The sequence below is a fragment of the Lepidochelys olivacea genome, assembly GCF_965140295.1.
Source record: "Lepidochelys olivacea isolate rLepOli2 genome assembly, chromosome: 3".
NCBI lineage: Eukaryota > Metazoa > Chordata > Testudines > Cheloniidae > Lepidochelys > Lepidochelys olivacea.
Window position 1 is genome coordinate 42,925,418 of NC_140413.1, and position 12,560 is coordinate 42,937,977.

Below are 12,560 nucleotides of genomic sequence, written 5' to 3' on the forward strand. Positions count from 1 at the left end.
TTAGGCACTATCAGGACAGGATTGTATTCCTATCACCTCCAGGGAAAGGGAAGTGCCTAGAAAATATAAAAGGAAACTTAGTTTGATAGCATCCTGTCTAGCAAGAACTCACTTATCAATAGCTGGGATGTGAAATCCTCGCTTCTGTGTTGTCTTGTCATTGTAGTTCCCACTTTGCTATTGTTTGTCTGTATAATCTCTGTCCGGTTCTGTGATTGTTCCTGTCTGCTGTATAATTAATTTTGCTGGGTGTAAACTAATTAAGGTGGTGGGATATAATTGGACAATATGTTAGGATTGGTTAGTTAAATTTCAGGAAAATGATTGGTTAAGTTATAGTTAAGCAGAACTCAAGTTTTACTACATAATCTGTAGTCAATGAGGAAGTGAGTGGGTGGGCATGTGGGTGTGTGAGATGGGAACAGGGAATGGGGGTAAGAAAATTGGAATCATGTTTTGCTAAAGGGGGATATGGGAACAGGGAATGGGGGTAAGAAAATTGGAATCATGTTTTGCTAAAGGGGGAAATGGGAACAGGAACACAGGTGTAAGGCTCTGTGGTGTCAGAGCTGGGAAGGAGGATACTAAGGAAGGAAACTGGAATCATGCTTGCTAGAAGTTCACCCCAATAAACATTGAATTGTTTGCACCTTTGGACTTCGGGTATTGTTGCTCTCTGTTCATGCGAGAAGGACCAGGGAAGTAAGTGGGTGAAGGAATAAGCCCCCTAACAAACACCATGAAATTTCAGATTTAATTAGCTGGAATCATGAAATTTATGATTTTTAAAATCCTATGACCGTGAAACTGACCAAAATGGACCATGAATTTGGTTGGGCCCTAGCTGTGAACAAAGAAACTGCCTCTTGTTGTCTGAGTCCAGACATACTCTAACATGTTGATAAATGTAGTGGAAAACGTTACTCATTAATAGTTTTAGAATTGCCAAGCTAATAAAGTCATCTTTCTAATAAGAATAGAGAAATAAGGAGCTAATTTTTCAGCTCACATAACCAATCTGAAAGGTACTACAGAATAATTCCCTGCCCTTTAAAATGAATAGGAATCAAATGCATAACAACACTGGGTGCAGTGTGATACTCTCCTAGGTTCATTTGCACTCTTGAAAATGGTGTATAGTGCACCACCAGCAGCAGTGAGACAATATCAGCACAGTCACTGATTTAATCGTGCTGCCTGGGAGTAGGTAAGGTCTTGGGAATCATGTTGAAGGTCAGGATAGTTTCTCCTAATACGTGCCCCAAAATTCAAGGGCTTGGAGCTAAGATTTCCCACATATCCTCAAGCTCCACACGACTCTCAGGTCCCTTTCACCCAGGCCATGCCACTAATTTTGCATCATTGAGAAGTTAACACAGTAAGCCTTCTGCTTGTCAATCATGATAAAATTTAGTTTTAAGTTCTTCCCCTTTGGTGTGATTTTCCATGCCAGAGGGGATCTTATGTCTTTATGCTGATATGGTATTACACTCTTTAAAAAAAGAAAAAAACAAAAAACAAAACTCTACAGTTGAATTTCCCCTTCATAAAATAAAATCATTAAAAACACGAACCTTCTCAAACCAATTCACTCAGAGGTGAGTGGATGTATTTGACATTTCAGGGTCATTATGTCAATAGCAACTGATCAGATTCACTTCAGTTGCTAGCAGTTCACAATGTATATGCAGGGAAGTTATCAATCACCATATCATTAAACCAACCCACAAATCAAATACAGTACCTCTTCAATTCAAATATAAAGCAAATCTGAACATGTAAAAATTCCATTTTTAATATCACTCACAAAGAACTATTTATTCACTTGCCTTTTGCTTCTAGTCACAGCTGCTTTAAAAGCAGCACTTTTTAAAAAATTTCAAACACAACAAGAAAAAAAAGTGAAAATCACTTTAAAAGTCAATTTGGGGACTCTATAAGAGGCCTTTTCAACTCAAAGGTCTAGTGATTATTTCTTTACCCTGAAAGATAATTGATCAAATTCTGCCTTCACTGACACCTGAGTGATCCCTTTACAAAGGCAGGACCTGGCCCAGTACAACTACGGTTCCAGTTGTATTCCATTGCCAATTCTCACAATGAATTCTTTGTTCAGGAATCATACATTCCTTGTTCAAACTTGAGTTTTGAAACCTGTTTTGCATTTTATCTCACTATTCCTTTGGGATTTATAGTATTACAATTTTAATTGATAAATATAATTATTCCAAAACCCAATGTTAATTTAAAACATCCTTAAGTGCTTGTTTTCTATTTTTCTCCTTTAACTACAATGGTCATGAAGTACTAAAAATTGTAGCTCTGACTGACCTATGAGTACATAAAGCTTGGAGATCTGTCCATTTACTTCTAGAGCTTTTTTCTCTGCCCACTATTCTGACATCTGCCATGTGCTATCAACGATTTGATGAATGAAATGAAAGCATGTGACCACCTACCCACACACCTTGGCAGAGGTGCACTCCATACACGACGGCCACCACCCAGGCAGGCAAGTTTATTAGCACCTTCCAAGCGATAGCCAGGAAAGCAAGAAAAGCTTAAGGAGTCTCCAACACCAAAGTAAAAACCGATTCTTCTACTGAAGGCAGGAACGCCAGGATCATCACATGGTTCCAGATTATATTCTGCTGACAAAAAAACAGAATATATAAATAAACAGGAAAATCCCATACCTTAAAAATAATTGAGAACAAATGAAAATTACAGCTTTGGTATAAAATACTTGGAAAGCATATTTTCTACAGATGTTCATAATCCAAGTCTATTTAACAGTGGCTTCACTCAAAATATTGCTTGATTCTTCCAGCCTGCTCCTTTTCTTTTCTTTACGGTCTGATGTACAGCAATGTGGGTGGGATATGTAGATACCTAGTTACACTGATTTTCTTAACTTCAGAGACTTTAATCACCTTCAAACCACGAGAGGTTCATTACAATTTGTTTGTATCTCTTGTAGATAACTCATTATCGTGCAATTCAGTTGAACTACCAAACACTAGGGATGAACTTCATAGTTTGCAAACCAATAGTAAAATGGAAAGAGCTTACTAAAATCTAATGAAAGATCAAATTGATGTAGAGATGCATCACCACATTTTCCAAAGATGTGCCTGAGTTTCATGCACAAAGAGTGGAACGGCACTCCTAATCAGGTGAACAACTGCCCTTGAATGCTCTTGAAAATCATGAATGCTGTCACTTAATCAGAAACTATTGTACACCTAAATAAAAAAAAATGCCTGGGGTCTGATTCTCCTGTCACCTACACTGTAAATCGGGAATAATTTCATGCAAAACAGTGGAACTACAATAGTGTAAAACTGGTGTAAGGGAAAGTAAAATCAGGCTACTGGATAGGCCTCTGTAAGTATATAATTGCTCTTTCAGCATAACTAGCTGTTAACTGCACAGGCCCACACAGAACCATGTACTGCACTAAAACTTTCATTGTTGTCAAAGGGAATTGTGATCACAGATCAAGGAGAGTATATAGTTCTTAGTTATTTAATTTGCACTTGTAAAAAATTAGGATTTATTTTGAAAGAACTATACTTTGTTCTTTCAGTCCTACAAATCCAATTACTGAGGAGATAGACTGGGTTTTGAAATAAACTCTGAACACATTTTCTTTAGTGTTTTTTTTAACTTCCTTTTAATTACATTTCTACAAAGTTGAAAAGACAATCACAAATATAAAACCCTGTCAACTGAGATAATATACATACAACAAAACAGACCTTAAAGAAAAAAAGTATAACATGAAAAATGTAAATCATACCTAACAAATTGTAATATGATGACTATACCTTCTCAGTGTCTAACCAGTTAATAACAAATAGGTCTTATTTAGATAAGAATAGATAGCATTCTTAGTCCTAGATAGAGTTGTGAATTCAAATTATAACTTGAGTAAAAGTTTAAGTAAATATAAAATGGATATCAAATCAATCTACATAAATCCAAAAACTTTGATGTTTTAATTGCATGCAGTTGCACTGAGTAAAAAATTTAGCAACACGGCATCCACACCTGTGTGATGGGGTGTAAATACCCCACACTGGGTCCAAATAGGTTAAAGGACAACACTGCGACCAGGTAGCCCTACCCTACCAAACCAGCAAAGAATGTTCCAGCTGAAGAGGAAGCTTAAACAGGAGCAACCCAGCTCAGACCTATTCTGAGGGCTCCCAAACAAGGGTTCCAAAGAAGCATCTCTGTGAGCAATAGGACTGCCTACTGAGTCTGATTGGAGCTGAAGGTTTAGTTGTCTTTTCTTTTTCTTTTATCTTGTATTGGACCTGGAGCCATAGGGAGAGACAGATGTTTGGAAGTGACCTGCAGAGGTAACTCTGAGGACACTCCAAGGTGTTGGACATTGATTGGCTCTCAAAGGGCCCTGGGTCGAAGTCTGGTGGAGTCCAGGGGGGTGGCCTCCCTTACAAACTTCCCCTGCTGCAGTAAGGGCACAAGCCTCATTCCCACCCCATTCTCCTTCTGGTAAGAAGAGGACAAGGATGCTGAAAACCCAAAGTGTAGCTAAGCCCATACACTGGTGAGGAATTGGATTGAAAGACCTTCATGCTGGGAGTTGAAGTTGGATACTAGATGTGTAACCCACTAGGCCACCTGGTCCTCTGAGGCTTTCTGTTACAACCTGACATTAGGAATACAGACAAAGTTATTTTTTCTTCCTTTACCTTTCTTCCCTGATAAAATGTTTTTAAAGTGTACATTTGGGAAATAAACAATCCTTAATTACTTATTTTTCTTAATATTGGTAAAGTGTTAAAAAGTGATTTAAAGAATAAATGTTGTTACTACAGTACAACACAATTAATATTTCTGCCTAAGTAGAAAGAGAGGTAGGTTTCCACCTATGTGCCTTTTGTTTTGGTGGCAGATACCACAGTATGAGTAATAGAATAATTGAAATTAGAAACAGAAAACATCTATTAGACCACTTAGTTCATCTATTAGGGATATTCTTTAGAGTGTATTACTGTGCATATTTATGTCACTATATAAATACGATATTTAACATGCAAAAAAAAGACGATATCTCAGATATACTGCTACGGACAAAGAATCCACACTATAGTTTGTATTGGAGGGCTGCAATTGATAAGGTGCCCTTAAGCCATATTTTGGGCTTCTGTGATCCTGGGTCAGAAGTACACCAGACTTGTCACCCAATGTAAGTTTAGGAACTAAAAAGTGTCCTATAATTCCCCTATACTAGGGAAAACATTCTGTGGCCAGCTATGCTAGCTTCAGGATCCATTTTTGCTGGTAGTGCAGAGGAGAGTGGCAACAGCCTAGCATCTGGCTGAAAAACTTACAGTTTAAGGGCTTAATCTATGAAGTGCTGAGCTCTCTAGCCCCAATTCAACAAAGCACTTAAGAACATGCTTTAACCATTTGTCTAGTCCCCTCAACTTCAGTGTTGTGTGTACTTATGCACATTGCACGGACAGGGCTAGAGTTGCTCACCACTTTGCTAACAAAAAATGGGTAACAGGAACAATGGAGAACAAGTGAACACATAAATTACTACATGGCTCAGACAATCTTCTATCTAGTCTGCTGTGCTATCCCTGTGACTGGTCAGCATTTAATGTTTGGGAGACTTCTGGATCAGCTCCTCTAGGTCAGGGGTGATGTAACACCCCCCCATGCTCAACCACCACTATCCCCCCCACCCCAAGTTAATATATTACTTAAATTGTGAAGAATGGTGGTTAATATTCCATGTACATTTTTATCCTAGCCAATGTAACTACCAGTCAAATGCTTTCTATTTATATAAATGACTTAATCCTATTCTGAAATCTACTTATTTTTCTCAATAATGCCTCATAGCAATGAGTTCTACAAGTGAATTAGTGTTATGTAATTTAAGAATTTTTAGTTTTAAATTTCCTTTCTTTTAATTAATTGGGTGTTCCCTTATTCTTGTATTCCAGGAAAAGGTAAATAGGGGTACTTAACTAACTTTCTCTAGTCCTCCCATTATTCTGTGTATTTTATTTGTCTCCTCTGTGATCAGAATAAGAGTGAAAGAAATAAACCACTCAACTCAGTCAGTTTGTGATGCATGTGTCATAGATGTTCCATGAACTCTATTTTGTGTCATTAATTTAATGTGTTTGAAACACAGTTCTTTGAGATGACAGTTCTTGTTTTGCCATGCTCAATTTTAAATTACTCAAGGAAGAGAACTTCTGTATTCTTTTATTTTTTGGTGTTGTTTTTGAATTGTGTCCCCACCTAGCTCCTAACTGAGGACTGATAGATTTACAGAGAAAAAGAAGAGACTTTAGGCCAAAGGCTATGTCTACACTATGGACCTTACAGCGGCACAGCTGCACCACTGCAGCTGTGCCAGTGTAAGGTCTCTCATGTAGCTGCTCTGTACCAGCAGTAGAGAGCTCTCCTGCCAGCATAATTAAACTACCCATAACGAGCGGCAGTAGCTACGTCAGCAGGAGAGCATCTCCCAACGACATAACGCTGTCCACACTGATGCTTTTGTCAGTGAAACTTTTGTTGGGGGGGGGTGTTTTTTCATAGCCCTGACAGACAAAAGTTTTACCGACAAAAGTGCTAGTGTTGACGTAGCTTAATCCTCCACTTTCTCCCACCTTGGGAATGCATCTGTTCATTGTCATTGCACAGTGGGTGAAAGATGCTACCAAATAACAATGGGGATATCGCCTTAAATACTTATTGTTTTCCAGGGGGAAAGAATAGATTTACATGCCAATTGGACACATAGGCACCGACTCCAGGGAAAAATTAGTGGATGCACCACATCCACCGGCAGCCAAGCTCCCCACTCCTCGCCTCCTTCTCCCTCCTGAGCGTACTGCCCCCCCCCCAGCCCCTCCACCCCACCGCCTAACAGCTGTTTGGCAGCGCTTAGGACTTTCTGGGAGGGAGGGGAAGGAGCGGGGACCCAGAACACTCATGGGAGGAAACGGAGAACAGGTGGGGAAGGGGCGGGGACTTGGGGGAAAGGGGGTGGAATGAGGCTCGAAGGGGGTGTGGCTGGGATGAGAAAAGGCAGGGTGGGGTGGAGACTTTGGGGAAGGGGTGGAATGGGGCTAGGGCGAGGGTGGGGCAGGGATGGGAAGAGGTGGGGCCAGGGGCAAGGGTCAAGCACGCACCGGACAGAGGGGAAGTCGGTGCCTATGACTGGACAGCACCAATGAAGATGCAAATAAGGGAGAAATATATAGTCATAATTAGCAAGAGTGATATTTTGCAGCATAAACAAAATCTATTTCCTGATTGTTATAAAGATCAGATGATATTTTGCTTGTACATTTTGCCTATTTGCATGTGCAACAGTGTACATAAAACATTCATATTTCCAGTTTTACTAGTCATTTATATTGCACATATTAATTTATCTCTGCAACCTGCATACTTACTTACTGCATACTGAAATTGCAATTTTTAAAAGTTAAGTTCAATGGGAAGTCAAAATAACCCCTCCAGGAAATTTTTTCCCCTAGAGAGGAACTGAAAAATAAACTTAGCAGTACAGTCACTTTGTAGTCAAAGAAAAAAATGCTTTTGAAAGTAGAATACAGCAAAACAGCTCACATGTGGCAGATCAAAACTGCAAAAGTGATTGCTTTGCATGCTTAATACATCATTTTCTATTTGTGTTCTAGACTTCCATCACCTCTGTCAGTTCAGTTTTTAGTGATGCTGGAGAAAACTGCTGTCTCAGCTCATTCAGTTCGAACTGTTCTCTTTTCAGTAAACAATTCTCACTTTGCAGAAGTACATTTTACTTGCCTGAAAGTGAGGAAATAGTATTCTTAAACTCCGTCGTTTGTCCTCTAAAATGCATATTTATGATATTATTGCTACCTATCTAATTCTGGTGTATTGGCTGAAGAGAAGATGTGAGCCCTTTTTGTGAGTGAGAAAAACTTGAGATTTCATAAAACCATTACCCAAGAACCTTATTTTGTGTATTTATCTTCAAGTTCCTTTTGTGAATTATTTAAAAATAGATTGATCGATCACGTAAATAGTTCGATACACATTACAACATCTTACCACCGCTAACCTCTCACTTGATTAACGCAGAGTATCTGCAATGGGTGAAATCAGTCACCTGACAAGTAAAGCTATTGCTGCTGCTGTAACCAACAAGTCTTTTGAACAAGAAATCCAGTCACTATATTTTATTTGAAAACAGCAAGGTACATATGACTCTGTTGTAAATCAGAGAAGGAAAGGCATAATCTCTAGCTGGTCAGCTTGCTACATTTGAAAAATAATCAAGAATATTTGGGGCAGTAGCTCCCCTGTCACTAAATATTCAGATCCAAGAAGGGAGAACTAGCAGATTAAACAAGCACTGCTTTCTAGAGGGGTAAACATCATGCAGCTCTACGGGTTTATACATCCCAGAAGTGGGAATTGGCACCGAAAAATATTGAAGAATTTATCCGTTCCATCTGTGCACTCTTGTTACATCAATACAGAGTAAATATAAGCAACTGTGACTTATGGGGTTTAAATTCCACTCAAATATTAGTTGATATAATTACCAGAACTTCTAGATACATTAAAGCCTGATAATTCAAACATTCTTTTTTATTTTTACATAATACATGGATACCAATCCCAGACCATTTTTGGCATGAGGGTCTGCTCCATTACTCCCACCTGTTGCTGTTACCTTTCTGACATACTTTCTTCCGTTTATTGCTCACACATTTATCCCCTGCTTTACACCTCTGCCAGTGATGGTTCTCTCCCTCAGCTGCACCCTTTCTCTCCGTTTCTCACCAGTTTTAATTGTCTGGCCAAGAGAGAGTTCATCCTTACTCCTGTAGCCCTAGGTGTTCACTGGAGCAGGTCACATCTCAAACAGCCTCCTCTTCACCAGTGAAGTCATCTCCCCCTCTGAGTCTGTTAGCCTTCTTTACACTTGCTAATTTTGAGGTAATTTATTCATTGTTGTTCTCTCTCCTATTTTGGAAACCAGGATTTATAAGCACCTGAAACAACTTCTTTTTATTGCTATTTAGTAACATTTGTTCTGACTAAAATGAAAAACGATTGAAGATATTTTCAAACCATTTGTTAGTCCTGAATTCTTTACCTGAAAATGTTACATTGAAACCTTCATAGGAGATTGAAAAGTCAGATATAAATCGAAGCTGTGCAGTGAAGTTTCCAAAGAGGCCAGCTTTAATTGTAGCGGGTAACACTGAGCCAGTTAATCTGGCCACTGGTTCTGTGAAGCTGCCATCTTCAGTGATGAGCAAATAGTCATGAGAACTCTCAAGGTGAAAGGTGTGAAAGACCAACTGTACTCCTGGAAGAAGAAGAAAAAAAAAGATGAGGGAGTGTTAAAAGTTAAGGTAGAGAATTGGAATGTAGGGTAGTTATTTGCTGCTGCGGCTGAGCTAGTTTTCTTTGTCTGGCTATACCAAAAGAAGGACAAGATATACTTGACATGGATTTAATGAGGCCACAACTTTATTATTAGATGTCTGGGACTACCCAGCAGATAGAAGTGTACAGTAAAGGCAACTCCATGTTCATTCAAATATATGCTTGTGGCTTCCACCAGCCCCCCTTCATTTTCCATCCAGGTTCCCCAACCAACCCATGGCTTGGACCTTACCATACACCCTCCCCTCTTAGGATGGTTCACGTGGGCTATAAGAAAGGGTACCAATCATAGGAGCCCCCAAACCTTCCCCCCATTCTGTTCCTTTAACCAGCACCTCCTTTTTAAGTCCTTCACCAGGCCATTTATCTGGTCACTGGATGCCTTCCCTATGGAGTAACTGCACTTGACATCTACCCCACGCTTACAAAATGAGTTGCAACATATAACTTAACCCCATTTTCTCCTCACTATAACATGTCCTCCCTGACATCTGCTCTGGGGAAGGCGAAAAAAAACCCCACTCCACTGAAGCCATTATAGTAGTGAGGGAAAAAATGGGGAAAAATAACTTAACCCCATTTTCTCCTCACTATAACAGGTCCTCCCTGACACCTTCTCAGCCCCCCTAAAAAGGAGAGACCAGTGCAATATCCATATCAGGTCCGAACCCAACCTGATATTAGCACCCCGAGAGGAGGGAGAGAGGGTGTTGCATTGAGAAAGGGCTTTTAATGCCCATGCTTGACCCTTTTAAAACCTTCCACACTTACATTCTCAGGGGATGAGTCAGTGTCACCAGGCTGACCGCCACCCACCCTTTTGCAGCAGCTTCTGATACATTTGCCCCCCTCAACCCATAAAGCATTGCTACCCCTCCTCTAGCAAACCCAGTCAATGTCCCTCCTGCTTCAGGTGAGATGCGGTTATTCACTTTACACACAGGTGATACAGACTGAAAACCTTCAAGAAATATGGAAGGAAAAACCTTTAACGACATGTTTAAAGGCAGATTTTCAGAAAGCCTATATACAATAGAAAAACAAGTAATATTTCAGAAATGCACATGCTAGAAAACTATAGACTATATATGTGTGGGTGCAGTTGGTGGGTATTGCTGTATTTGGGAAAAGAGCTTGTGGTCTAGTTGGCAGAGCACTAGACGGGAGCTATGAACTGATATTAATTCAAGTTCTGCCACTAGCTTGCTTGTTTTTGTGGGCAACCCACACAACTTCCCTGGGATATTCATTTTCCCCGTTTGTATAACAGAAATAATAATATTACTTACCTCACAGGAAAATTGTAAGAATTAATTGTTAATTTATGTACAACATTTCGAAAAGCGGAAGCCATATACATAGGGTGTACAAAGCATTATTATTTCATGTACACAGGGTACTCATGTGTAACTGCATGAATACAATACGGTTGAATACCGGTATCTGAGTGCATGTCTGATGAGCGCACCCATATGCTCTATGTCCAAAGGATATCCATAAATACGATCAATCCGTTCAGGCGGGTCGGTTGATTTAAGGATTTTCAAGGTTGTCAAATGCTAAACGAATGTTCTGTACTTGGTCATTCTGAAACCCTTACTGGTTTAGTGGCTCCATGAAATCTGAATCAAGATCTCTAACACTGGCATTCCTACCACTACACATACCAAAAGGGTATTCATTTCCCTAATAGCCCTTTATCCTTAAATCTATACTTAAGCCCAAGGTGCTTGCCTACAGTGATCATCCTCTCAACTCCCTGGATGCAATTTGTTAGGTTTTGTGGAGGGAGGGAAGGGAAAAGGAAATGCTGAAAGAGTGCCTTTTTGGAATAATTACTGTAATGGTTAGGGACTGATGTCTCTTCTCTTTACAGTAAGGCTGTCATTAGCACTATGTGAGGCCAACTTCCAATTTACTAGACTACCCAGATATCCCCCCATTACCTAGAAATAAAAATATTTCATTATTGAAGTCAGTCTTTCCATTTCTGGCCTAAAGAGTCAATTGCTGACATTGTGTTATGATCATAGTCTATCCACTTTAAAAAAATTTTACTGCAGAGTCTGTACTACTGTTGGGACAATTATCTCCCCACTCCAGTGTTTTACAAATGTTTGCAAAATTTATAGTCTTGAATTAGTTTGAAACACAAAAAATCCTTTCTGCTGCTCAGTATGAGGGAAATAAAATCAGAAAGCTACTCTGAAATGATATCAACTTTAACAGGTTAGTTCAAATATTCAATTATGGAATTATCTCCAAGGGTGGCCTCTTATTGATAAAAGTGTCTATAATTCACCTAGAAGAGTTGTCATTCAGTTGAAGACTAATGTGAATTAGCACAAACCCGCTCCCCAACAGTTTATGGCCTTACTGGTTTGGTATTTATTTATTTAAATAGCAACCAATGCATTTATTTTTATGCCAATTAAAAAATGCTCTTTTTAATAATTTAAACTTGGGTTTTCTACATCACAAACCAGCACCCTAACCCCAGGGTTATAGAGAAAGAGTCAACATTTCTGTGTCTGCTTCTCTTTCTTTCCCCTTCTCCTCACAACAAAAGATTTGTGGAAACTGATACAGCTTTGACAAAACAGGATAGTTTGACAAAAAGGTTCTGAATAGCTCTACTAAGAAGTCACCTCTCAGTCTTCTCTTGATAGGCTACACAGCTGAGATCAAGTCTGTCACTGTAAGACATTTTCTCCTTGAATAATTTTTGTGGCTCTTTTCTGCACCTGCTCCAATTTTACAGCATCCTTTTAAAAATATGGACACCAGAACTGGACTTGGTCTTCCAGGACTGGTCTCAACAATGCCATATACAAAGGTAAAATCACCTCCGAGCTCCTACTCCCTGTTTATCCCAAAGATTGCATTAGCCCTTTTTTCCCCCAGCATCACACTAGAAGTTCATGTTGAGTTGCCTGTCTACTAAATCCCCCCTAAATCCTTTTCAGAGTGACTGCTTTCCAGGATACAGTCCCCTATTCTGTAGATACAGCCTACATTCCTTGTACCTGGATGTTTAACTTTTCATTGGGCTGTATTAGAAAAAAATGCTGTTTGAATGGGCCCAGCTTACAAAGCAATCAAGATGGCTCTGT

At 39.4% G+C, this 12,560-nt stretch overlaps 1 protein-coding gene across 1 annotated transcript in view; it reads right to left on the reverse strand.

Annotated features, from left to right (window-relative positions):
- The window catches only part of CSMD1 (CUB and Sushi multiple domains 1), a 2,028,540-nt gene that overhangs the window by 472,502 nt on the left and 1,543,478 nt on the right, over positions 1–12,560 (reverse strand). Inside the window, exons 20-21 of the mRNA XM_084623138.1 lie at positions 9,152–9,367; positions 2,460–2,648 (exon numbers count right to left, since the gene is read on the reverse strand). Coding sequence (XP_084479264.1) covers positions 2,460–2,648; positions 9,152–9,367 — 405 coding nt within the window. The remainder of the gene's footprint in view (positions 1–2,459; positions 2,649–9,151; positions 9,368–12,560) is intronic.